Genomic DNA, 27,875 nt, shown 5'->3' on the forward strand with positions numbered 1-27,875 from the left:
GCATAAGACAGGATAATATAGACTATGGGAACATCCAAAAAGAAGACAACGGCTGCTTGCAAAATAGTATTATTATTATTTTGAGCAAATTATTATATCATCATGCTGATTTTGCATTAAATGAGCCCTTAATAATGGTGTGCCGGGCCCAAAGCATATGGTACATCACATACTGTAATTAATATTCACTTGGCTTGGCACTGAACAGATTAGGGAAGTTAATGTGTCAAGATGTCAGAATCACTAAATAATTGACAATAGTTTGTTGGTAAATGCCACGTCAGAGGTCAAGAGGCCTATTCGACACTACTATATACTGTAACCTGAATCCAGTTATTAGGCGGATTTAGCATGTGCATTGTTGTTGTAAACATTTAAGCAAAAATATGCATTTTTTTTTCATAAAAGTCTTGAATGCAAGAGGTACATGCTATGTTACATTTTAGCAAACATCTGATTTTATTTTTTAACCTGTGTAATTAGTCCAAAATCAGATGAGCCTTGCATAGCGTGTCATCTGTGGGTTAAAGCAATTAACTAAGAATAAAAGCGAGAAATAAAATTCGATACATTTCGTCATCTTTGCACCACGCTTGCATTTCCGGCTTCCCCGTTCATCTGCGCCTGCGCAACGTGACATCACCCACTCCTAGCAACCAGCATGGCGACGGGGAAGCTTTTCCTTAGTCCCCTGGCTGCTGTAAGATCGCTACTATTGATCTGATTTCATCGACTAACGTCCTTAAAATGTTAACAGTAAAAGTCAGCGAAGTTGCTGGGTGTATTGGGACTCCCTCGTCGCGGTTTGTGACTAATTCTGGACAAAATGGGATACGTTGAAAGTATTGGCATGGAGTCGAGAAGAAGTACGTAACGACGGTTAGCCATAGCATTAGCTAGTCGTTGCAAATGACAAATTTAACCTATCGGCCTATGGAAGTTCATACTAATAATGTCCACCTTTGTTAATGTTGTTTGTCTAGATAATCTGTGTTGACGCCACTATTTTCAGTCAGGACAAAATAGCATATATTTGAAATGAAATACTTGCTAATGGCGTGGAGTACATACTGCGAGTTTGGGTGGATTGTTTATAGTTTTACGTCGGTGCCACATGAATGTTATTTGTTTAATTAAAAGAAAATATAAATATAGACACATACGAACCAACTAAATACCCCAAAATGCCAAATTACAAGAAATGTGAATATTGTTACCAATAGATATTTATAATAAATTAATATATATTGTCATTTCAGGGAGTGTGTTATCTGGGCCTGGCTCCAGCCTTGATATTAGAGGAAAACCCTTGAAAAGTAGCCGTAAGTATTCATATTACCCAATATTCACACAACACAACATGTTTCTATTCCAATTTTGTGATTCCTTGCTTTTCTTTTTAGCATTTTGTCCTCACACTTCTAACAAAGGGGCCCAATCTCTAATTAAATCTCACATGATGTCTCACTACAAAAGGATTTATTCAGCAAAAGGTAAGCCAGTTATAATTTCGAGAAATATTAATGGCATAAGGTGCTAAGATATGTTTTTTTCCCCCCCTCGCATCTCTCAGCTGTCATTGACACCACAGCACCCAAAAGCCTTACGCTTAATGTGAAATGTAAGTCACACCTCTCTCCGGTGATGATGCTAGTTTATGGAGTTATTTGTGTTAAAGTAGAACATCCATCCTACCATGTGTTGTATAAAATGTACATGGTGTGTGAGAACCTGCTTCCAGAGGAGACGTTCTGACGATTCCATGCCGTCAACAGATAATGACCGGATGAGGCAGGAGCGTCTAAAGAAAGGGGGTCGTCCCCAGTCAGCACAGTCGCTCTCACACAGGAACAGCAGAGCATCGTGCTCTTCGGCCCAGGTGGGAACTCACTAGCGGTGACGTCTTGTTCTTGTAAAATGAGGGGAAACTGTTGAAAATTGCAACCTAAATATGCTCTGGTATAAACTAGCTATCTATATCACAAGGGTGTGCACACTTTTTCCAGCAAGGTCCGGCCGGACACAGAAAAATGTAAGCTGCGAGGAGGCCACTTAGATACATGTTGTACTTTAAAGGTGCTATCTCTCTTTGGCGCCAAGCATGGGGAACCTCACTCCATTTACTTTCCACCTGTCTGTGTTGTAGGAAAATAATGTAGTCCTATTTACTTACTTTGTTTCAAATTCTGCAGTAGAAAGCGGTGACTGAATTACCTTTGCCCTCTGCTGGTAGCTGTCAAGTAATGACATCTGTTACACCCCAATTGCCTCACATACTGTAAGCTGCTTCCGTGAACCCTTTTCAAGCCAGCATTTGTCCACCTTTTTTTTGTATAGCCCCTTTCACACTGCCTGTAAAGGTAGGCTTTTTCTGTTGTACTTTTGTATAAAAAGCACTGACTCAGAATGGCGGGCCTGACCCGGCAAATTTGCACCCTCTTTGAGATATTATCAGAGGCGGCTTGCTGTGTAAAATTACACAGTTACAGCAATATTACACTTCTGCTTTGTTCTGTGTAAAAAGCTAAGGCAGCTTCTCTTACGGCTATTTTGCGGGACCTCTACTACACAAAAAAGTAAATTCAGTAAATCAGTGTATCATGCCTATCACTAGTAGTGTGTGTGTGTGTGTGTGTATGTATATATATATATATATATATATATATATATATATATATATATATATATATATATATATATGCATACTCAATATGCATCCATTTGTCCTTTCAGAGTCGCTTTTCTGTGCAATCTGAAGGCCGTCCCTACCTCTGCTCTAGAAGCTCTATGGTCTCCAGCCCCAGGTTTAGCCACTCCTTTTACGCCCAGGAGCTCCCCTCTCCGCCATACAAAGCCGCCCCTCAGAACCATCCCTGTCGTCCCTATTCTGCTTCCGAAATCAAGCACCGGAGCCAGGAGCCGACTACACACCAGCATCCATTGGTGTGTTCCCAGTACACCTCTGGGGATCAGAGCTTCTTTAGGTCATTCCAAAACCCTGCAAAGAAGACGTACAGCGGAGACTTGCTCCAGAAACATTCACAGCGCTTCACCCAAGACAAACCCTTCACGCCCAAGACGCTTAAATCGGAAAAGAGCTCGTATCTGTCCAATTACCGCTACTACAGGGCTCCACGTAATAACGCAGCGGCTCAGGAGTGTGACGACCCGACGAGACTGAAGCACCGTAACCAGTACTAACACAAACATATCATCTGGAAAAACAGTGGTGGTTATGTGTCTTTAAAACGTTTGTGTTTTCCTTTACAAAGCACAAAAACCAGGGAGCAGACAAAGGAGTTGTGTGAGCCACATCAGGTAATATTACAAAAGATTTAAGACTCAAACACATTTCCTACTCTTGAGTACATTAATACTAAACTTTAACTTTATTTTAGGGAAAAGAGCACCACCCATCTGAAGATGAGTACACATATTCAATAGCATCAAGGCAACAAGCAAACAAGGGCCGAGATGATTCCTTCGACTATTCCTCCAGGTAAAACAGAACCCAAAATGATTTTTTTTTTTAAAGAATGACACTGCTTTCTGTCAGGGTCCCGCTAGAGGCTGAAAGGAAAGGATCTCCAGTTATGAAGAATACAAGTGCAGAGTAGGTTGAAAGTGAAGCTCAAACAAATAATGTTAGTTTATGCTGATGAAATAACTCTTCTGTTTTTCTTCAGGGATGAAGAATTAATGTACCTCGAGTTTATTTCCGATGTGACAGAAGACATCTTGTCCAGAGGCTTCATCTCTAACAGGTTGGTCTCCCTTTTTTTGTCCCTCTCTGCTTTGCATTCCAGTTCTCTAGAGGTCATCACATTTCTCATATTTTCCATCACTGAATCACTGATAGAGTTCTTTAGCAACAACAACAAAAAAAGTCAAAGAAAAAGCCAAATATACTTGCCTGAAAAAAACAGCATTTGTCCTACTCCTTTCCAGGTCACTGTGCTGTACAAACAGCACCAACATGGAGTCGCGTACCTTAATTTCTGATTCTAGGTTACTGTGGTTTGTTTTTTGTTTTGTTTTGTTTTTCTCTGTGTGCAAGTGGCTGTAAAACTTTGGAGACTTCGTTTGCAATACTAAAGCAATATTTTTTTATTATTCGGGATAACCGCTTTAAGCGTGGCCTTATGTACGTGATGCAAACAGACTGTGGGGTTTCACATCTCTTATGTCTCCTCAAAGGGTTCTTGACCGTGTGATTCAGCGGCACATTGATATGAATCTGCATCGTCTTGACGAAGTGAGTATAGTATCTTAGAACTTCTAAAAAAAAAACAAAAAAAAGTAAAAGGGCTCAAACGCTTGTCTTGTCTGCAGGCTAAAATGCGCCACCTTCTGGACATCTTGCGCAACAACCTAGACGAGCCCTCTACCTTGTCCTCCTACAGTGAAGAGCTCGGGAGAAAAGATGCGTCATCCCTGCTCGATTCCCTGCTGGCGTCTGATCAGGTGAAAACCGAAGACAACCTCTTTTTTTATGAGTCGCTGAGGAAAGACAGCGACTGTCCAGAATGTCCCGAGCCCATCCTGAGCTCCACACTGCAGTTGTCTCCTAAAAGAAGTTCCCCATTTGCAAATGAAAGGACTGAGGGCGATGAGAACACCAGCGGGGACGTTACTAATAATGCAGACAAGAAGGACGATGAGGACCAGCATCAAAAAAGCGCTGATAGGAGCAGTGAACCAGAGGTTGAAGGACATTTCAAAGAGCTTGAAGACCTGGCAAGACAGTTCTCTGAGTCCCTGAAAGTCAATGAAAACAACGTGGATACTAATACTGTGGCTTCAGTCAGTGATGAGGACTTCTGAATTCTGATGTATTAGTCAGTGTATTCTTTTGTTACCAACAGTATGTTGCTAAAGAGATAAACCTATTTACCTTGTTGAAAATGTATAGTTTTGTTCGTGTAATGCTTTGTACACTGGCTGTTTTTATTTTCCGAGTTTTTTGTAAATAGGTGAGAATGCGAGTGTGCCTGAAGTCAGCTGGGATAGACTCCAGCTTACCTGTGACCTAAATTAGGACAGAAAATAGAGGGAAAAGAGTGACGGTCTTATAGTTGGGTGAATACGGTAGTTTGTCATCATAATGGTGTTGCTGTGTTTTGTCTCTAAAGTGTTTTGTTTTGACAAGAGTTGGCAATCATCAGTGTATTTCCCAGTTTACAATAAAACATTTTCTACCCTCACCTTGCATTTGCACAGCCTATCGTTAAAATTTTCAAAGAATGTGATCGGGGGGAAGCCAAGTATGCATCCTTGCACAATGTGAGATAGGTGGAAGGTAAAGAGACAGGTCAGCGTCCAGCCGGTCCAGGCAGCTGTCCCATTTGGGGAATTCTCACCACTCGGCATTCCAGCTGTCTGAGCTCATGGCTCCCCCCAAAACCCTCGTGTATCCCTCCGCGACGCTGCCACTAATGTACATTTTAAGAGCGTATTTAAAAGGTGTAAATCAATTACTATACATGTGTTGATTAAAAAAAACCGTTTAAATCATTTGGGATTTTTGGCATTGATTTAGTTTACAAAACGCAAACACAAAGAGCTAGATCCGCGGATGTAGACACTTGTTGCGCATGCAATCCCAGGAAGCAAAACACGCTTGGAAGCCGAGTGAAAAGTGAAGCAGGCATGGACTGGCACTTTCGTCCTGACTCAGAAACTACACCAACGCTACAAATATTACTTTTAATGTAGTTATTTAATTTTTTTTAAAACCAAGTGGAATTTATCGGAACTCGGACCTTTACAACTCTCATCTGGCGGCTCACTCCGGTAACGTCAACTGACCAAAATATTAACCCGCGACGTCAGCTAGTACTCGCGGGTGTCGTCTATTTGCTGGCGATGTGTTAGCATGATGTGCTAAAAAGCTTATGGTGTTACACGTAAATAGAGATATTGTTTACTATACCGAGCATGTAAAGCAATAGGTAGGTTCACCTGAGGTTTAAAGAAGTGGGGGGAATTTATGTTTTAACGCAGAAGTCAAAGTTGTAGCGTAGTTAGGTGATAGTTCATTCGGACTCTGGCGGTATAGATGGGGGGTGGGGTGGGGGGGGTGGGGGGGGCAGGGATTTCTACTGGCTCAGTCTAAACACTTGACGGGGTATCACCGGCTTGATTCAACAAACATTTCAGTCCTTAAAATTAATTCAAGGAGCAAATGGAAACATTACACTAAGCGTGCACACTTGCGAAGTCTGAGTGTGTGAACTTGTGTAATTAAGTTGTTGAGCATTATTGTTGTGGTTTGCAGCTTCCAATATAAACCACAATATTATTATTGTTGACAACGTGCACACAGACTGCTTGGCAAAGGCAGAATTTGTCTTAGATCTTAGATGGGTGTCCTAACCTTTTCCACTGAGGGGAAACTGAAGGCTGTTTGGGGGGCCACTTTGACACATTTTGTGGATCCAATATGCTACAACTAGTGGTTTCCCCCTTTTTCACTTCACACTTTTTCCATACCGATATTGCAGCCTTGAATATAGGCCGATACAGATATCCATCCGATATCAGTACGAATCATACACACTTATTACTTATTTTGTAGTGTGGGATGTTAGAAAAGGCTTGATCAAGTTCTTTTACTCAAACACAGAACAACAGTCAGCAACAGTAGTATGAGGAAAAACTTACCCATTTACTTTTTTATGCATGTGGCGTATAGTTTTAGCCACAAAGTAGTGGCAGCTGAGCATAATTTGGTAAGTTTCGAGGTGCTCAATGAAATATTTAAACCCGACCGACATGGGCTTGCTCTTTTGTTATAGCTATTGACTTTTCCCTTCCTGTAGGATTTTCACGTGTGATGACTTTGGTTGTATTAAACATCCCTCGTTGTGTGCCAACACGGGAAATTTGTGGAAACTTGTTTCACTAATCTTTTTACTGACACACAGCTGACATCAGTCCTGCTCCTTGCTACTTTATTATCACGCTAGCAAAACGTTGTGATAACATGGGCTTTGTCCAGTCGCGGCTGGTTAGACGTGTTGACACGCAGTCAGGAATAGACTGCTTGTATCGGAGTGACAATATCGGAGATTTGCAGGGTTTCCCCTAGTATTTTTTGAAGCTGTGGTGGTGGGCTGCATAGGGGGTGGACAGCCGCTGCTGCATCGCTGTGGCAGGATTTTTTTTAATATATATTTAAATTTACTGTCGGTAATAATGTCAACATTAGGGTCTGTCCGCAGGCTTGAACAACAAATGCATTAATTAACTTTAAATGCCTTTCTCTCAGCCTTTTTTCCCCACTCTTTGTCAAGTGCCAACAGGGCAGACTGGTGATTCCGGTGCATGTTTTTCAAAATAAAGTATAGTGAAATGTTTTTATGATATTTGATAGATATTTTATTTCAAATGAATTGTGGTGAATATGTAAATAACAGTCTATACACGTATCTAAATAGCACAGGTGTGCTCAAACATATTCAGCCTGTGGGCTACTTTGTCCCAAAGATCTACCTCCAACTATACACCTATATATGTGTATATATTTTATTTATAAATAAATGAGTTTTCATGTACTGAGAGCTGATTAAAACAAACAAGCCGCTGCAAATGTTCTGGTGTTTCTGACTAGATGGAGAGCGCAAGTTTGAGAATCAGATACTTTAAGGGCTTATTTTACGATATGTATTTTGGAGGTGAAAGGATCACTTTGGACCTTGCCGGTCTATCATGCAATTGAATATATTCTGATGCGCATTTCCTGTGTCGCCTTTTTACAGGTCTGCTTGGACGATGATCCCCATGATTTCGAACAACCATAAGGTCATAGAAGGGGCAGCGAGCAGAGTCATTTGTCAAGACTAGAAGAAGCGAGAGGATCCCGCAAGCGCGGAACCATGCCCCTGCCCTTTGGCTTAAAACTCAAACGTACGAGAAGGTACACGGTTTCCAGCAAGAGCTGCCTGGTCACTCGCATCCAGCAGCTTAATGGAGAGTTTGTGGAGTTCACGCTGTCAGTGGAGAGCACAGGCCAGGAATGTTTGGAGGCGGTTGCCCAGAGGCTGGAGTTAAGAGAGGTATGTTTGCACTGGAGAGTTGAGATTGTTCTTTCCTGTATTGCACTTTCAGCAATAAGCTGACAAACAAGGTCGCCAGTTTTGTCATTACTAATATGCATTCATTGCATGACTGAATGCAATATCCGTAGCAAGAATTTAAACGCTGCCCTAATAGATTTAGAAACCGACCGTAAATTTTCCGGCAAAATACGCTTCTACATTCTCACAAAAACACATCGGTCGACCCGTCATGCGAGACGTCAAGCATATCACACGAGAAATCTGTGAAGACCTAAGCGTGTGCCTCCATACAAGTTCAGTTCAGTGAGCACCAAAGGGGTAAACTCCTCCATCAAAAGGAGTAACTCCTGGACGTTTTGCTTTTTCTTTGGATTGTTTGGCCATTTTTTTGCCTTTGCCTAGAGTGAGAAGACTATAAAGCTAGACACCTCATCAATACACATCGATACAGTATATAAACATTTTACTACTTCCTCAGAAGTAGTTGATATGAAATTAATTTAATACTTGAATTCAATTTACATTGTTGATTTACTTTTGGTTTTACTGTTAATTTACTTTCCAGGTTATGGACACACGTTCACGTTCGTTATTTATTGACTGTATTTTTTAAAGATATAAAAGCTATTTTAAACGTTGGTAAAGATATAAAATAATACAACCATTTCGATATTAATGTATACAGTAGGTCATTGAGTCAATATGTCAGTTGAGTCTCTCGACTAGGGGGTGAACTCTGACAAAAATCGGTTTCTGCGTGTTATGGTTCAAACACGGTGTCCAGTGTAAGGATCGGACTCGCACCTACTGCCTTCCAAGGGCGGAATACGTACCACTATACTATCAGAGAACAGCAGCAGAAAGGGTGGTATGTGGTATTATAGGGTGGTGTGCAATCAAGCATTTAAACCCAACTTAACTCGCCACCGACGAGTTGGGTATCTTTTCTGTTATAGCTAATGTCTTCTTGTCGTCCTGTGGGAGTTTCTCACACTTTGCAAATGTTTCAAACAGCAGCAAATCCTTCTTCGAATATGCAATGAGTTTGGTCGTATTAAACAGCTGCAACATCTTTTTCGGACTTCAATGAAAAATACACACGGCCGACATCACTTCTACTCTATGCTTAACACGCTAGCACACGCTGCTGGGTAGACGTGCTGGGGTGGAGTCTGGAATCGACTACTTGTATTGGAGCACCAGTATCGGAGATTTTAGATGTAGCCGATATCGGATCGGGACACCCCTACTTTCCATTTGAAACCCCATTTTAAAATGAGCATATCAAAACCTTGGAGGTGCCACTGTTGGAATATAATAACACCTGTTTTGACGCTGTCCCTGATATGACATGCAAGGTGCTTTCTCCACTGTGTGCTGCTAGATAACGTACTTCAGCCTGTGGTACTTCAACAAGCAGAACCAGCAGAGATGGATCGACCCGGACAAGCCGCTGAAAAAGCAGCTGGACAAGTACGGTGTGGAGCCGACTGTTTACTTTGGGGTCGTGTTCTACATCCCAAGTGTTGCGCAACTGCAGCAGGAGATCACAAGGTAAGACGGTTGTTTTGTCCAAAAAGGATCTTTTTCTGAGATATCTTTACCTTTCAAAAAGGTCAGTCTGTTTTGGGTCGTTGGCACAAGACGACAGATGCACATTTACTGCTAACAAGTGACAACGTGACTAGCTAGCTAGCTTTATCGGTCGCCTCCAGTCACCAGTTCAGTCTCTTCAGCTGCTGCACCTTCACTAAGCTTGTGGCGTAATAGCTTTTCTGTCCATAATCTTTGAAGTCACATTGTGTCATTTGACCGACTTCAAGTCCACTCTGTCGTTCTGCACAGGTATCAGTATTACCTCCAGCTGAAGAAGGATGTTCTGGAAGGCCGGATCTCATGCACTTTAGAACAGGCGATCCGCTTGGCGAGCCTAGCCGTGCAAGGTAACGTGAATTGTTTCACACGCGTCTGCTTTGAGACAAACACACCGTCTCAGCTGTCAGTCAACACTGGCACGACAAATACCAGTAGTCGTGTCTGCAAGACACAATGCCAACGGCATTTACATCACCCTTATAATTACCGCATTTCCTCAAACAGTGGCTACTTATTTACTCAATTGGAGTGTGTGCTTAACAACTCTTATAGGTAAGGTATGTTTGTCTACCTGCTGATTAATTGACGCACAGCATCTGTTCGAGATGAGGCCACTATTTGAGGAAATACTGTATTGTGTCTGTTTTGGGTGCTTGCTGAAAATAAATGTCAGTTGTTTGTTATTATAGTGACACATCATTGCGTATGCGAGTTCCACCACCAGTCCCAAAGCCCCTCTGGCTTATCCTCCAACCTTTTCGCAGGCCAGAAGAATCTCAAACAGTGCCACAAAGTTATATCAGGCACTGCAACTTGAATGCGCACCTTTAGTTTGGCAAAGCCTCTGAGATCACACCCCTTGTGGCACATTCTATTTGTAAGCTTCCCTCACTAGTCAACTTTTCCTTTAAAATCACATAGGTTTGCATAAATCTAATGGTGTCCCTGGCAGGGACACTGGAGTGAAGGGCAGGCATTGCTTTAGAACATTGCTGATGCCGAGGATAGTGAACATAGCTGAGAGTGTTGCCAACAGGCAGGCTGGAGCTTCAACAGTTGCTCCACACTGAAGCAATTCCAATCCAAAGGAAACTGCCAATTAGTTATTCTTCCATTGTTGAATGAGTGATTTACCTTGTTTTTCCCAGTCAAATTTGACATGCCATATACGGGTGGGACTCTCTGGCCACCTCACAATTCGATGCGATTACGATTCAGAGGCCTGCGATGGCATATAACAATTATCGATGCATCTCGATGCATCATTTTTTGTCATTTTTATGAATAGTTTGACCGTTTTTTCATGCATAATTTTTTTCTATATATAATTTCTTTTTACTCACTGTGTACTAATAAAACAAAGCATATTTGTAATGATCCACAATTAAAATAAACATGAAACAGATTATTTACTTCATTATCTTTTAATAATTGGAAGGTTACATCTACCAACATATTTCCCTTTGTACACAACCAGTAGGAAAAGTAAATTGCGCCAGTAGCAGCAAGTAAATTGCGCCAGTAGCACAAAATTAACAAACTTCAGCATATTCTGAGTAACCAACATAACAAATCTGCCATTATTCACAAATAGACTTCTGAATTCAAACAAAAATCCTGAGCATCCTGAGCATAGAGTCGGCTTTCATAGAAAATATAAATTTCTGTACCAGCGGCTCTCATACAAGAATAATGCTTGCAGACATCAGTACATTGTGAATAACCAAAAAAACAATTGCAGTGTCACTGAAATAACGTTGCCATGGGATGTTGTATCTGGCTTCCAAAGTGCGCAACAAAGCACGAAAGCCCTGCTTCTCAACAATCTAATACAGCCACAAATCCTTCGCAATAAAAATTTTGATGGACTTTGTGATTCGCTTCGCCTTTTCCGAGTTGGTTGGAAAATTAGTTATCGCCTGCTTGATGGTTCTCTGGTTGGCAGCAACTTCAGCTGGCTGTTTTTCCTCCTGGTTTGAGTGGAAACTAGTACCTGTATGTGGTTTCTCATATTTGTCGTGTTCCCAAAATATTTTAAGCTTGTATGACAAAGTTTGCATATTGTCTGGTTCTTGTCCAGCTCATTTTTACCTTCAACTATGTGAAAGCCAAAGTGCTTCCAGACACTTGCTTTAAATCCATCGGGTGCGGGTCGGAGTTTGTGCTCAGACATTCTGGTAGCGTCGTATGGGCGCCACACACGGGAGGCATTGCCTCTACTCCATTCATTTTCAATGGAACCTGCGCGACAGGGTGATTATCGCTTGTCACAGTCCAGCCAAGCGACACGCTAAATTCGTGCGTGTGAAAGTTTGTGTACGTGCGTGTTCGTGCACATGCTGGCTTGCAACTCGATCTCAGAAAGTTGAAAAATGTTCAACTTTTCCTCGCCGTCGTCCAGATGAGGACCAATCAGCAGGAGTTTCATTGATTGACCAATGGGCAGACAAGAAGCTAATCAGTACGCTATACTTGCCATGTCAGATTTATTTAAAGTTTATCTTCAATACTAGCAAGACAGCCAATCCAAACCGTGGGAGATTCATACAATTTGCTCTGGATGTGAACACGTCGCTCACCCCTGTAGCTGGTCTCAGCCGCTCGCCGCCTCCCGTGTGCATGGTTTGCTACGCGTTGGCAATGAGCTTCGCCAAATGCAGTCGTTTGTCACCTCCCGTGTGTGGGGCCCATTACACTTAGGTGCACCACCATAAACTGTCCGGACGGCACTTGTGCTTTCAGTGTTTTTGTTCCGTCAGCATCAATTATTGACATTTATGAATCGATGAATAATCGTCAATGTCCGCATCGTGATGCATCTAACAATGGACTATTTCCCCCACCCCTAACGCCATAGTCTCTTCCTCTCTCCATAGCCGACTTTGGTGACTTGGACCGCTACGATTCCCAGGAGTTCCTTCAGAAGTTTGTGCTGTTCCCTATCGTAAGCCTTTTTCTCTTTGTCTGCAATGAACTAATGCGGTCCTCGAGTGTACTCGCGTTGCATCAGTGGGGTCTTGTCCTTTCAGGATTGGATCCAGGAAGAACAAGTGCTGGAGGAGGCCACTCAGAAGGTGGCCCTTCTCTATCAGTCCTACAGGTGAGATTTAGCATACTTACAGTATCTCACAAATGGGAGTACACCCCTCACAGTTCAGTAAGCATTTTATTACAGGATATGTTCTTAATGGATAATACTGCAGAAATGAAACTTGGATGTGACACGTTCTCCAAATCTGCAGAGATGTTCACCAAGGACGTTCTATTCTATGTCTATTTTGAAATTGTTAGTTGTAGGTGAAATGGAAATTCCATGAATGTAATTGTTTGTTGAGGTATAGTGATAATAAAATGAATATTGGATACTGTAATATAATATAATTCTCTTGATTGACAAGTTAAACCTGGGGGGGGGTTAATACATAATCGACAGGAATGTTATAGTATTGAGTGGGCTCTGATAACTGTAATTGCATCCTGTAAAATGATTTAGGAGTCATTATTTAAGGCCCGATGAACATTGCAAAAATTAAGCAAGTTGTGAGTGCACCGCAACTTTGAATTTGAACTCCCTTGTCAGGTTTTTAAGTCAACGGGTTCAGAGAAAGTGTCATATACTCCAGTATCTCAGATACTGTGTTCTTAATGCCTGTTCTCAGATGACTTTGTGTCATTCTCAGGGGTTTGCCGGCCCCGGAGGCTGAGATGCTGTACATGCAAGAGGTGGAGAAAATGGATGGCTATGGCCAGGAGAGCTACCAAGCCAAGGTCAGTTGTAGTTGGAAGAAGCTGGCTTAATCGCTGGCTACTTTACAGCCAATGTGTCTAATAAAATGTCTTATTAAACAGGACCACACCGGCACTGACGTGACCCTAGGATCTTGCCTTGATGGGATCTTTGTCAAGCACAAAAATGGCAGGCCTCTTAATTTATTTAGGTAACCTAAATTAATCAGCTGGTGAAAATGCCTGTTAAATGTTCACTCATCCTGTTACATATAAAAAACTAAATTAAAAAAAAACAAACTTTTTGAGCTTTAAAGGAAATGAGTCAAGCAGACTAACAGCTAATAAATATTGCGTCACTGTAGTGCCTGTACACGTGTATGAATACTAGACCTACCTCCTCATTTTGCTGTAACTGCAATGACATCGTGTTTTCTTCTCTCCCCCCGCCTTGCTATTTCCTTTTTTGACTGCGCTTTAATTGGCCATATAGGTGGAATGAAATTAACAACATGAGTCACAACAGGTCTTTCTTTGCCCTGGAGCTGCTCAACAGAGAAGAGAGTGTTCAGTTCCAGACCGTAAGTCTCTTTCCTCTGGTGTCGCACCTTCTCGACATTGCACTCTTATTGGATCAGCTAGCCAGCACAACAATGTGCCTGTGTGTGTGCCGTTATTTGGGTGTGGGCCATTAAAGTCACAGAGCGTCAGCTGAATGTCAGCGGGCAGTAATGCATTATCCACAATCCTCACTCTCTCTGTTTTTTCTGCAGGAAGACATGGAAACGTCCAAATACATGTGTCGCATGTGTCTGGCCAGACTCAAGTTTTATAAGATCAACAAAAGTAGCCTGTAAGTTTCACACGTCTAGGCCAGCTCCTGCCTCTTTGGATGGTTGCTGTCTGGCAAGTGCCGCTCCTGACTCCTGTCCTCCTCCCCTCCTGCTTCCCCCTCCTCAGGGAGGAGTATGACTCCAAGCATTCTGAGGGCTGCCAGAAGTCCCTCCTCACTCTATCCTTTCCTCGTTTTCCAATGCTCTCTCGCCCCTCTCCGCCTTCCAGTAAGGGGTGAGCAGTAGCAAGTTAAAAAAATAAAAATAAAAATACAGTCACTGGCCAGGATATTAGGTGCACCTGCAAAATCTAAGATCGAATACAAGAGTTTTGTGTTTATTTGCCAACATGTTGATTATTGTAGTCTTATATACTGAGCGCTGTGTCTAACAATTTTCCCTGGTTCTTGCCCCAGAACATGAAGACAAAACATAATACATTGCAACACAGTTGGTGTATGCCTACGACTTCATGATTAAGAAGACAACAGACCTGACCCCAAAAAACTCCCAAAATAATAAACAGCTCTCAGTATTATGCAACCCAGTTGCAGACTACTGCAAATTGCAAACACAATAATAAACATGTTAAACTAATACCTCTCTGACTGTGTCAATCCAAACTGCATTATTATATATGCAAATCCATCATTTTTGGAAGTATTGTTAATGCTACATTAAAAAATTAGTAAATCAGGTAGCTTCAGCTTTCGTATCTGAGCATTTAGATTAAATATACACATCTCTAAAAGCCTGTTATAGTCCCGAGTTTTATGGGGTGCCTGCTTTTTATCTTTATTACAAAATGTAATGCTGTGAAAAATCTTTTCTATAGTGTTGTCTTTATAACTTTAATAAAAGCAAGATCGCATGAACTATAAGAAGTTGTGTGGTGCCTTTCATGCAAAGGCAAATTAGGCCTTCGAGTAAAACATGTTGCACACGTCATTAAGTGCTGTTATTGGACTGTAAATGTAGACGTGTGTTTCTCCCACCAGACAAACTGAGCCCACAGGTGTCAACCTAGTCAGAAGGAGATCGTCAACAAGATTGTCTCTGGTAAGTTCTACGCAGACTCTTATGTTGCATGTAAACATCGCAGAAAGTAAGTAAATCGCTTTCTTGTTGAACTACAGCCGAAGCCTCAGGGCTACATGATGCCCCCACCACAAATGCATTACAACGGCCACTTTACAGAGCCCTACAGCTCGTCGCAAGGTAATGCCTTTCAACACATTTATTTATTTATTTGGTGTTGCTCATCCGGGACTCGTTTCTCTGTCGTAGACAACCTGTACATGAACAGTCAGAATGGATGTTACTATCACTCGCAGACTAGCCTGGACTGCCCGCCTATGGAGTATGGCAGCGGGGGGCGCTTACGAAACGGCAGCGTGTACAGCGCTCACAGCACCAGCTCTCTGACCAACCCGCAGCACTACCTTCAGCCATCACCCATGTCCTCCAACCCCTCAATCACGAGCGACATCACCAGGCCGGACTACATCCCATCGCATCGCCACAGCGCCCTCATCCCACCTTCGTACCGCGCCACTCCTGATTACGAGACGGTGATGCGTCAGAAGAATCGAGGTGGTGGGGGGATGCTTTTATCCCAGGAACACCGGCAGAGCCACTCCATGAGGAACCTGAACATCGGGAACTCGTACGCCTACAGCAGGCCGGACCCTCTCGTTTATAGTCAGCCGGAGATCAGAGGGGAGCATGGTGGCACTGCCCAGCACCACCACCACTATCCTTTCCACATGGGCTCCAGCTTTCACAGCCCGTCGCCGTACCACCCGTACCCCACTGAGAGGAGACCAGTGGTGGGGGCGGTCAGTGTCCCAGAGCTCACCAACGTCCAGCTACAGCAAGCCCAAGAGTATCCAGCCCCCAACATCATGAGGACACAGGTGTACAGACCACCTCCGCCGTACCCGTATGCGCATCCTCGGCCCGCTAACAGCACACCTGACCTGTCGCGTCACCTCTACGTCAGCAGCAGCAACCCAGACCTCATCGTCACGCGCCGTGTGCACCACTCGGTCCAGACTTTCCAAGAGGACAGCCTGCCCGTGGCTCACTCCTTGCAAGAGGTATCGGAGCCTCTTCTTAGCGGACCTCTGCACAGACCTCCTTACCACGCCCAGAAGCGCAATTCCATCGAGGTTGCCGGGCTGGCACAGAGCCTGGAGGGCATGAGGCTCAAAGAGCGGCACATGTCCTCGCCAGCGACCGAAGCTGCCACGCCTACCTCGGCCCCACGCGGAGGTCACTCGCAAGGTTCCCAGCTCAACGTTTATTTGGAGCGCACAAAGACGACAGACAAGGCCGACGCTAAGGAGGATGTGCTGTACGGACACAAGAAATCCCTCTCCGATGCCACCATGCTGGTGCACAGCAGTGGTGATGAGGAGGAATTTGAGGAAGACACAGGTTACCACACACCGCTCTCTCATGGCACTATAGGCACCATTATTCCTGAACAGCCACCTCCACCCCCACAGCAGCAGCAGCAGCTTCATGCCTTTCTCGCTCAATCTCCTCAACAACAGACTCCCCTTGAGCCCCCTCCGGCTTATCCGATAGGCTCGTCACTGGACCCCTCGCTAGCTGCCGCCCTCACCTACAAGGTTCATTCACTGATTCAAGAGAAGGAGCCTCTGTATCTGCTGCAACCCAGAATCATGCCCTCTGTGTCGGAGGGAGACCTGAGTGGCGAGGTCAAGCACAAGTCTAAGAAAGACTTCAAGAGGAGGCCGGTGTCTGATGTACCTCAGGCAAAGAAGACCATCGAAGGTTTACCTCCTCCGGTGAGTTGTCAGCATTCATTCATTTTCATCCGCTTATCTTGTTTAGGGTTGCGGGTAAGCTTGAGCCTGTCCCAGCTGACGTTGTGGCAAGAGGCGGACTTGGTTGTCAGTCAGTCAATCACAGGGCACAAAGAGACAACCATCAACTCCAGTGAATGTCACAATTTATAGGGGTGTCCCAACTTTTTCACTTCTGATACAATATTGCAGCCTTGAGTATCGATCCAATATCAACATGACTCATACATACTGTTACTTACTTTGTAGTGTGGAATGTTAGAAAAAGCTAAAAGTGATATTACTCAAAACAGAAAATAGTTGTCAACAGTAGTTACGAGGAAAAACTGACCCATTTAAACTTACATGCACTTGGTCCCCGCAGTGGTATGTAATTTTGTGTGCCAATGAGTAAATTGATCGTAAACAGGTGTGAAGTATATGTCAACTGTGCAGGACTGCTGAAACTTTTGAAACGTTCAAAATTTGTGGCACGCAAATTTTCCCTAATCTACAAGTAGTTGTGAACACAACGCGAACGCACTGCAACCTATGTGCCAACAATGCAGGCAGTGCATATCAAAGTGTGTCATTCACATGGCGGGAATTCTCAAGTAATTTCTATAGCCTTGTGGATCTTCCGCTAATAAATGATCATAATGCCCAAAGGGATGTCTTCTAGTCAGCATTTCCCTCTCCCACACTGTGCATGCCTTCTTTTTCTAGTTATCGCCTCCTTCCTGCTCTTTCTGCAGCTGTGAGATAATAGACTTATCTTTCTTTTCTGCAATGTGAACTACTTCTCTGGAGTTCAACATCTTGTAGGTCATGTGACATGTCTCATCCAATAATGTGTCATTCTTCCTGTGCAAATCAAATCCCTTTTCTATCACGATGACATCAGCTTGCTTACCTAAACCTCCACGCAATGATTCGCTCATGTTTTCACCAACACACTGGAAGAATGCTGCCTGGACCATGCCGGCAAACCGGCCAGGTGACATTTCACAACAGAACTTCCAAATGGGGCGCTATTGTCCCCGCCCCCTTTTGAGCGACTGGCTGTCGGAAACAACACTAGGCAGTTGTCCTCACCTGTCTTGCCCTGCTTGTACTCCTCCTCCCACACCAGGGCATGAAGAAGAGCGTACGGTCGGACATGAGGAAGATGGGCCCTCTGAAGGTTGCCCATCTCAATGGCCTGTCCGTGTCCAGGCACCCGGCGCAGAGCGAGGTCAAGGACGAGCCCGAACAAGCCTCCAATGATGAGCGGGTAGGGACAGCCGAGCCAAATCAAACTACTTAACTTGTGTTTTTATGAATGATGTTACAGGATTTCTGATGCCAGCTGAACAGGTTAGCCTCGTTCACCTGTTCAGGTGTCGCACTGTGCACCGAGAGTGAATTCCAGTGCATTTAAAAAAAATCTGCTGTTTCAGCGAAGATGCTGAAAGATGTTGGACTCGTAGAAGATGCTTTAACTTCAGACTAAGTAATATGAGTGATAGTCTTGGATTAGTAGAAGTTCAGTCAAGTTAAACACGGCTTATTTTAAAAGGAGGGCCACATGAGGGCATGTATTTACTAAACAGTGTTCCACGTTGTCCTCCAGTGTAAAGTCCTGGAGCGTCACATGGAGATGGGCGAGCTGCTGAAGGAGTATGAGAGCGTCCCCAAGTGTCGCCCATCTGGGGAGTGCACCATCGCCCAGATGGCAGAAAGCGCTGACAAGAACCGCTTCCAGGATGTGCTGCCGTACGACGACACCCGCGTGGAGCTGGTTCCCACCAAAGAGAACAACACGGGCTACATCAACGCATCGCACGTCAGAGTAAGTGACAACCCACTGGCCACAACATTAGGTACACCTGTGCTGTCTATGTGGATCTAATACCAGACTTACAAATTGAACAGTTTTTGTTATTGTGGTTGTAGTGCACAGCTTCATTGTGATAGCCGTTTCTAATATTTTGGTTACCTTACTTAGAGGGCGTGACTTGTACTTAATCAAGTGTGCAATGAGCGTTATCAGTCACAACAAATCGCGCAAGTGTCCAGAAAACAATGCGCGACATGCTGTGACTCCCACGCGGGTGTCTGGAGCTTTGCTGCGGGACAGGTTTTCCTGACACCCGACAGAAAGTAGTGTTGTTTTTGTGTTTTTAAAAAGACAAAGTCTTTGTTCTACCCAGATAAACGTAGGTGGAGATGAGTGGAACTACATCGCCACCCAGGGGCCCCTTTCCAACACATGCCAAGACTTCTGGCAGATGGTGTGGGAGCAGGGCGTCACCATCATCGCCATGGTTACGGCCGAAGAGGTGAGTTAACATTTTTCCCCCCACTGGGTTTCTGTAAAAAAAATGGCACCAACATGCAATGAGGAACAAAGTCTCCTGGGCAATTTTCTGCCTTCCGAGGCAGCATCAGATAGGGTTTCCCTGATACGACTTTTTCAATTCCGATATTGCAGCCTTGAATATCGTCCGATACCGACATCGATCCGATAACAGCACAAATCACACATACTTGTATTACGTGTTTAGTAGTGTGGAGTGTTAGAAAAGGCTTAATCAAGTGGTATCATACAAACTGAGAATAGTCAGCAACAGTAGAAATGAGGGGAAAAAAAACTGTCCCATTTAGTTGTTGATGCATCTGCTGTATCGTCTTATCAACAATAGGCATAACGTATCGAGGCTCCAGGTGCTCAATGAAGCGCTTCAACCAGACACTACTCTTTTCTGTTATAGATAACAACTATTTGCTGTCCCGTGGACGTTTCAGGAAGCTGTGGTTTTGCCAAAATCCTGCTTCAAATGCGTGATGAGGTTGATCCAGCACGGGAAACTTGTGCACGACAAGTTTTGCACTCAGCTGCAACCTCTTTTTTTGGACATCAATGCAAAAATAATATTGCTAAACACGCTAGCACACGCTGTTGTCGTGATCGCATGGGGTCTGCATGCTGGCACAGGGTCAGGAATGGACTGCTCATATCAGAACACCAATATTAGATACTGTATACTTTGGGAGTTTTGGGGGGTTTTTTGGCTGATATTGGACTGACATCTATATCGGATCGGGACACCACTTATGTCAGAGACTCTTTCACACAGAAATTCAAGTCTGACATTTAATCAATAATAATCATAATATACAGCACCTAGTCAAGGCTTATGGACGAAACTGCCCGTGCAAGCACATCAGGGTGATGACATAGCATTTGTCTGTGACAGAAGCAAGAGTCAGGTGTTGAACCCACCCCGGAAATATCCTTAAACACAGGCTGCGTCCTGCTTCTGCTAACTCCACTGCAGAATATTGCCGGGTCTATGCCGTGTGAAAGTGAACACAGTTGCAGCAATAGTCCGCTTCACTGGGCTCTGCAGAAATGGAACAGGGGAATTCATCTTGTGCTTACTGTTACGCTTATTTTGTGGCATATCTGTAAATGAGGCCCGTGTCTTTTTTTTTTTTTTTAAATGAAACTCCTCATCTTTGCGTCGCAGGAGAGCGGAAGAGAAAAGAGCTTCCGTTACTGGCCACGGCTCGGCTCACGACACAACACGGTGACCTACGGCCGCTTCAAGATCACCACACGCTTCCGCACAGAGTCGGGCTGCTACGCCACAACGGGCCTGAAGATCAAACACCTGCTGACAGGCCAGGAGAGAACCGTGTGGCACCTGCAGTACACGGATTGGCCCGACCACGGCTGTCCTGAGGATTTGAAAGGATTCCTCAGTGAGTTGGACAGATTTTGGATTTTTTGTTCTTGTTTTAAACACAATTCGTGTCTCTTGAAGGCTAATGTTTCATTCTGATCGCAACAGCATACCTGGAGGAGATCCAGTCCGTGAGGAGACACACTAACAGCATCAGCAACACAAACACCAACCTACCCGTGCTGGTGCACTGCAGCGCCGGAGTGGGCCGCAGCGGTGTGGTCATCCTGTCCGAGATCATGATCGCCTGTCTGGAGCACAACGAGGTAACCAGACGGCACATTCTAAGAAATCTAGCACCCTTCTGGGTCTGGTTTCAATCCAGTTCTAGTCCCACCGTCAAGTGTGAACTCAGTAATCAGACCCGGGTGCGTTTTGTTTCAGATGCTGGACGTCAAGAGCGTCCTGCTGAAGCTGCGCGGCCAGAGGATGATGATGGTCCAGACCTTGTCCCAGTACAACTTCATCTACAAGGTGCTCATCCAGTACCTCCGCAACTCCCGCCTCATCTGAGGCACCCCCCCCCCCGGATAACCGGGATGAACGTGTGGACGAAGCAGGTTTGTTGCCAAAAATCAGCTCAGCAACAAAGCGCCCGCTGCAAAAGTGGGCTATAAGCTGGGCAAAGTGAAGGACCGCCACTTTGAAACAGTATTCAAGTTTTTACGTTCATTATTGCCTAATAAAGCACTTTTGCTGTACAGTATACAACGACCCAACGTCAAGCTGCATCAATACAATCTTATGGACAATTCATTTGACCAAGATGATTTCACCTTTTTGATGACAAATACGTGAAGTAACAGAAGGTGGCAATTGAAGGCTTTGTTTTGTGTGTGTGTGTGTGTGTGTGTGTGTGTGAAAATGCGATGATTGGATTGTTGTGTGGAAAGCACTGCCAGTACGTCAGTGGTTAAATGAAGGCAAAATTATGTGAAATGATCATTTTATATGCTTTTTTTTTTTTTTTTTTTTTTTACTTGAAAGGTCTTTTATTAAAAAAAACAACTCTTCAAGTGCCAGCAAAGTTTTTTTTTTTTGCAGTGAGAAAGTTACCTGTGTGTGTGTGTGTGTGCTTTTTTTTTGATAAATCAGAAGTTGGTAATTTACAAACAGATGTATGCGTGTGTTTTAACTGGATCTTTCCTTAATATTTTATATTTAAATCCCTATTGAATTTGATTCAGGGATTTTGCTTGTAGATGGAGTCTTAGTGCATGAGTGACTTTTTTTTTTTTTGGTCCCTGTACAGGTTGTTGATAATGTACACAGTGTAAGAGTGCATTTTTTCTTGTACAAAGTGTATAAAGTATCTATTGAGCAACACTGGTGTGCATTTGAAATCTCTTTAGATGCACTATAGACTTTAGATGAATGACGGGAAAAAAATATTCGTGCATGAGGGAGTGTAGAAAAGTAATCCATATTTATTATTAAAATCACATCATTAAGGTGTATGATAACTGGTAAAAACTAGTGTGAAATATAAAGTGTCCATTCTTCCTATGATGCACTACAGACTTTTTTTTTTGGAGGGGGGGGGGATAATCCTGCACGTCATTTGTGTGGTCTATAGCAAATGTTAACTTCATGTGTTTTTTCAATTCATTAAAAAAAAAAAAAAAGAAGCAGTAGCAAATCAATATTGGTACCGTCCTCTCTTTCCACCGTGTCCCCCGTAGTTCTGTCTGCCTCCTTGCCAACTTCCTCTTCCTCCACCCCATCCTCCTCCCCAGCCGCCGCTGCCACCGCCACGTCGTCGCCCACGACCTCCCCAATCACCCCCTCCATCTTGCCTTTTCTGCCAAGGGGGCATCTCCGGCAGCGGGGCTTCTATCTCTGCGGGACGTCCTCCTCGGTCTGGAACTTTTCCCATTTGGATCTGAGCCCATTGGAAGGAAGAGAAATGGCTGTTTTTGGAGGAAGTTAACATGGCATGTTGTTGAACCAACTACTGTATATTACAATAATTACTGTGGAAAAAGAACAAATGTACCCACTTGTTGACTGTGCATGCTGTCATTTATTATGCAAAAACAGTTTCAAAAATATTACAAATTAATATTAGTTATTCTATATTATTAGTAAATATTGAGTTTGTCACACAGCACAAGTAAAAATAAAGTACATTTTTAAAAAGTAAATGTGGAAATGGTCCTCAGTTGTACCGGCCTACAAAATCATGCAAAAAAATAAACAAATGGGAAAGACAAAATAAAATACGGCGTAGCGGCATAAAAAATGCAAGAAGACTGTTGAAAAAAGGCCTGTAATTAAAAAAGATAATACATAAAAAAAGCCACCAAGTGTAGAAGTTCTTAACTGTACCCTGCTGAACGTTCGTAGTATTTTGTTATTTACAATACAGGGGTGCCCAAACTTTTTCCACCGAGGCCCGCATCGTGAAAAAGCAAAGAGTGCGAGGGCCACTTTGATGTTTCATAGTTTGTAAACCAACTCATGAAGATATGCTAAGAATTGAATATAGTTCAAGAAAACGCAGCCTCCATCTGAAGCTTTGTGTTGTAGACGACGAAGCGATTGAACTTTTGCTGCTTACAATACAATTTTTTGCTTTTTTTTTTTTAAAACACATATTTCAACTTTATTCCTGTGAATCTTTTTTTCCACATTTTGTGACTTTATCCCAAAACCAAACTACACCTTTGCTTTGTTTTTTTCTCACGATATTAAAACTTTTGAAAAAAAAAGGTTTTTTTTTCCCAAAAGTTTCAACTTTATGCCTCTAATTTTTCCCCTCATATTACAACTTTATTCTTGTGAAATCACGACTTTGTTTCTCTTTTATCGCCCATTGTTATAGCTTTATTCTCCTAATATCTTGATGTTATTATTGTAAAATTACTTTTCTTCAATTCCAGTACTGTATGTCGAGGGCCTTAAAAAAAAAAAAAAAAAACAAACAGCTGTGGGCCGCACTTTCTATACTCCTGTTCTAATATAATGAATTTAAGAAACAATTGAATTTAAAAAAACTAAACTAAAATAGAAAAAAGTGGCGAAAGAGTCCTTATCTTTTGATTATTTTAAAATGTCTAAATTAAAAAGTCAAGAAATAACAACATAGTACCTTGTTGACCGCACACGCCGTCTTCTCTCTGCTGGCACCGCTGCTGGTCTTGACAACATTGCAGATGTCTTCTCTGGCTGCCAGCAGCCTGGCGGCGTCCACAGTCGACTCGGCCCTCAGAGTGTGCCTCCTGGGCTGGTAGGCCCTCGCCATGCTGTCCACCTTGGCCTGAGTACAAATAAGAAAACGGAGTAGATGGTACTACACAGCCATCCTCATGTGACGGAAAGGCAACAAGACACGAACAGACGACAACATGAAGTACCTTGGCTCGCTCAGACCACCCAAAAGACTGAATGGTGACGTCCAGACGTTTGATCAGCATCCTGCGTCGGCACTCGTACTCCGACGACAGCACTGTGTTGATGGTGTGTAGCTTCTCCTACAAAACACAGTAGCAGTCCACATACTGTGCTGATGATGAGGAATAAAAATGGCAAACACGCACCCACTGTTCACTGCTGAGGGATTTCTTTAGTACAGGCTTTCCCACTGTGCCATTAGGGCACTTTTTAACCAGTGTATCCACCTGTAAAGACACAATACATCTCCCTAAAGTCACTGTTGACTGCCGATTGCAGCAAATGGGACATGACATGGCATCACCTTGTTTTGGATAAGAGACAGGACGTCTGCAGCATCCCGGCCCTCCGACTGCGACACGTTTAAGGTCTCGCAGATTTTCCGCAGCTCCCGGGAAGTCGAATTCTCGTTTTGTCCTGTAACGCAACCTCGTCCGCTGCCGGCAATCTGTGCCGCCTGAAGCTCAGAGCTTAAAAACACTACACGAGAAAGTGAAACCTGCGTTATGATCAGCAATAGGCGCCATCTTTTTATCATGATGTCATCAACGTTATTTCAAATGGAACATGACACCGCATTCCTATTGGTGGAAAAAAGCTTGTCATCAATCAATCATAGGACGTTTGGTTGCAGAGGAAGAGGGGAAAGGTAAGCCAAAACCGCCGTCAAGTAGTCCATTGACTACACTACGTCAAAATGAATAACTGTACCGAAAAAAAGTAAACCAACCGAGGCCAGTGAGCTTTTTTTTTTTTTTTAAGGTTAGATATAAACGGTAAACATAAAAGTTCAGTTCTGACTTTTGTTTTCATGTTTGTCACATTTAAATGTTTCAGATCATCAAACAAATGTAAATATTAGCCAATGACAACACAACTGAACACAAATTGCAGTTTTTAGATGCAACTTTTTATTATTAAGGGAGAAAAAAAATCCAAACCTACATGGCCCTATGTTGAAAAGAGATTGTGCCCCCCCCCCCGTTAAAACATAACTGAGATTAATTGAGATCTATCAGTGTGAAGACATTTCTTAAGCTTCGGGACTCCAGCAAACCACATTGAGAGCCCATCCATCCATTTTGTATACCGCTTCATCCTCATTAGGGTCGCGGGGGCATGCTGGAGCCTATCCCAGCTGACTTCGGGCGACAGGCGGGGTAAGTTCCAAATATATAAATAAATACCAATATTGCATCCCAGCTTTTTAGTTGAAAAAGCCTACTATTAGCATGAACTTTGCTCTTTTGGCCTCTATTGCCCCGAGGCTGCACTTTGGACACCCCCGCTCTAGGCTATCATTGCTTCACAAGAAGAAAACATTTTTTTAAAAAGCCCACTGAAGTCTACACAGCGGTTGCACTTTGAGTGATGACTTACACAGAAACTTAAGATGATCTTTAGTGTTCCCCCTGACTATCGCTGACACTTCATATGGGCAGCAAAGCTCCTTCAGCAAGCCCCTCATGTCCACCTCAAGGCTGTCCATGTCCTCTGGAAGGAGACACAGCTTTAAATGAAACTTGGACTGGCAGTCATGGAGGCGTTTGACGGCCGTTCTGTCTCACCTGGACCGGAAGTGATACTCTCCTCCAGGTTACACAGCGGCTTTAAGCGGGACACCAACCACCTGCACAAGTCCACATATTCAGCCGAGGACAGACCACCATTGGCGGCTTGGAGTAGCACCGCTTCCTCCTTTAACGGACCGTCATAGCTGAGGAGACCAGAACTCATTAGTAAAGAGCACACCGCCACGTTACATTTGAAGTGAATCAGGTCGGAAGACAAACAACGCAACGCTACATGTTAGCATGCTAGTAGAGGTTGAACTCACCCGAGCTGCTCCAGAGAGTCTAAAATGTCACACTCCATCGCTTAATATAACTTTACACCAATCATAACTTGACAACTCATTTAAGAATGAAAGTGTATTTACAAAGAAAATAATAATAATCATTTACATCCATTCATTCCCACATGCACGTCGCGTTACCATATTGTTCCGGTTGCTGCCAAGGACCGGTCGGAAACAAGCAACATTTGTTCCGCTTAATAAAATACACAGTCACAGAATGGGACACAATACAATTGATGACATCGTAGTATATTGTTCTGAATTATGGATACGATAAGACCAACTATAGATTTTATTTTCTTAATGAATTAAATTACTTCTACTGCCTCTTTGTTTTCTATGTGAAGCAATACCTCATGTGTCCTGGAGGAGTCACTCATCATATGAAAAAGAGAACCACCAAACAAGTGTAAGAAGTACTTCAACATATTTTTTTTTATATCTTTAATGTTTAGGTTATATTTAAATATTTACAGACACATGATCAATACATACACGTTTTGTATATCTATGTTTAGTTTCTTCAGTTAAATAAATCTCAACATGTATCGATTATTGTAAAGTGGCTGTATTGTAATATAGAGTCATATTGGGGGCTATAATTGTTTTTTTTGCATCAGATCACTTACGGTCAAGCACCTTCAATATAAAAATGTGAAAATGATTACACGTGAAATGTAAAAAGTCCCTAATACTACGAATAAAATTGCACATCTCTGTCCTGAGCCGCATGGTGGAAAAACCCCAGCAAAAATTGGTAAAAAAAAAAAAAAAAAGCAAAGACCGAAGTTGTCACTAAAAATACGCCTACTAATTTCAGCTATATCACAAAGCTGAGATGCATGTTTTTTCTTGATATATATATATATATTGGACACACCTACTGTACATGAATGTACACAGTTCATTTTTTATTTTATATTACCGCTACATTTTTTATTCTTACTTGTACTATTCTGTCTGTAAATGTTAAGTATCTAATACAGTATGTCCATTTTTAGGCCTTATTGTTGGTACATTTGGATAATTTGCCTTTTTATTCCACAGTGAAATAAAAAACACAAAAATTATGCACAGCCAGAAATTAAAACTCACAATTTTATTATGATAATGTTATTTGATATGTCAAATTACAAGTGTATGATGTAACATAAAAACAGTTACAAACATATGTATGCATATTTACATTATAATATCTTATGAAAAGTAACAAGCTACATCTGTATAAAGAAAATACAACTATGCCATGAGTTATTTATTGGGACTATCCAATTTTACATCATATATTCGGCATTTCCCACAAGAAACAACACCTAACAAGTTGTGTGGTGAGAAGGAAAAAAAGAACCCAACAGAAGAACCAGAAGAGAGTGAGGAGTGAGATGTTAAAAAGTGTACAATGGAAACTAGGATGGACGTGAGGCACTTTTTGTTGTTGTTGAGGTTGTCAGGATGGGAGAGCAGATGGCACTAGAAGGAACTTAAATTACAAAAAAATATACACAAGGAGGAAGAAAATAAAAAATAAACAGGCAGTGTTTACAGAATAGTTAATAGTACCATTTATACTGCAAGTTTTCAAAAAACACAAAAATGTCTTCCACTATTTTAAGAACTAATCACATAAATGTTACATCAAGCGCTGTAAGATGTCCAAAGCATACGTAGAGTAGTATCAGTGCACCAAAAGCGTCGGGGGAATCCAAACAAAAACACTCAAAACTGCTGTGAAAAAGTAAACTTTTTTTTCTTTTGGAAAAACAATACACTGAAAATAAAATAAAATAAAAAAAAAACGGGGGTTTATATAGCTTTTTTTTCTTCGTAAATCTACACAACAATGTACATTTATTTTGTATGCATTCCCA

The 27,875-nt window shown here is 42.7% G+C and overlaps 3 protein-coding genes across 5 annotated transcripts; 2 read left to right on the top strand and 1 right to left on the bottom strand.

Moving 5' to 3' along the window:
• The first annotated feature begins 659 nt into the window (after positions 1-659).
• On the top strand, positions 660-5,437 carry spata7 (spermatogenesis associated 7). 2 transcript variants are annotated; one of them, XM_054796616.1, is made up of 12 exons: positions 660-866; positions 1,260-1,322; positions 1,404-1,493; positions 1,574-1,621; positions 1,776-1,879; positions 2,734-3,194; positions 3,273-3,318; positions 3,399-3,499; positions 3,557-3,613; positions 3,687-3,764; positions 4,198-4,255; positions 4,333-5,436. In XM_054796616.1, the coding sequence occupies exons 1-12, from the start codon at positions 827-829 to the stop codon at positions 4,822-4,824; spliced, it is 1,638 nt and encodes a 545-aa protein (XP_054652591.1). In that variant the 5' UTR covers positions 660-826; the 3' UTR covers positions 4,825-5,436. The 2 variants fall into 2 exon arrangements, with proteins under 2 accessions (XP_054652591.1, XP_054652592.1); XM_054796617.1 differs by lacking the exon at positions 1,574-1,621 and having other exon boundaries at positions 4,333-5,437.
• A 172-nt stretch (positions 5,438-5,609) lies between these two features.
• ptpn21 (protein tyrosine phosphatase non-receptor type 21) lies at positions 5,610-22,082 on the top strand. Of its 2 annotated transcripts, XM_054796569.1 has the most exons (20): positions 5,610-5,793; positions 7,761-8,057; positions 9,445-9,614; positions 9,906-10,003; positions 12,533-12,600; positions 12,686-12,756; positions 13,337-13,424; positions 13,506-13,594; positions 13,876-13,963; positions 14,156-14,235; positions 14,343-14,450; positions 15,214-15,274; positions 15,352-15,433; positions 15,503-17,031; positions 18,161-18,301; positions 18,641-18,859; positions 19,221-19,349; positions 20,541-20,775; positions 20,865-21,022; positions 21,141-22,082. In XM_054796569.1, the coding sequence occupies exons 2-20, from the start codon at positions 7,878-7,880 to the stop codon at positions 21,267-21,269; spliced, it is 3,723 nt and encodes a 1,240-aa protein (XP_054652544.1). In that variant the 5' UTR covers positions 5,610-5,793; positions 7,761-7,877; the 3' UTR covers positions 21,270-22,082. The 2 variants fall into 2 exon arrangements, with proteins under 2 accessions (XP_054652544.1, XP_054652545.1); XM_054796570.1 differs by lacking the exon at positions 14,343-14,450.
• fam98b (family with sequence similarity 98 member B) lies at positions 21,594-26,184 on the bottom strand. Its single transcript, XM_054796571.1, has 8 exons — positions 25,987-26,184; positions 25,718-25,866; positions 25,530-25,643; positions 24,454-24,629; positions 24,296-24,376; positions 24,113-24,229; positions 23,848-24,015; positions 21,594-22,638 (listed from the first exon to the last, which is right to left on the bottom strand). Exons 1-8 carry the CDS (start codon positions 26,022-26,024, stop codon positions 22,396-22,398), a joined length of 1,086 nt encoding a protein of 361 aa, XP_054652546.1. The 5' UTR covers positions 26,025-26,184; the 3' UTR covers positions 21,594-22,395.
• Between the last annotated feature and the right edge of the window lie 1,691 nt (positions 26,185-27,875).

Source organism: Dunckerocampus dactyliophorus, chromosome 13, assembly GCF_027744805.1.
Source record: "Dunckerocampus dactyliophorus isolate RoL2022-P2 chromosome 13, RoL_Ddac_1.1, whole genome shotgun sequence".
NCBI lineage: Eukaryota > Metazoa > Chordata > Actinopteri > Syngnathiformes > Syngnathidae > Dunckerocampus > Dunckerocampus dactyliophorus.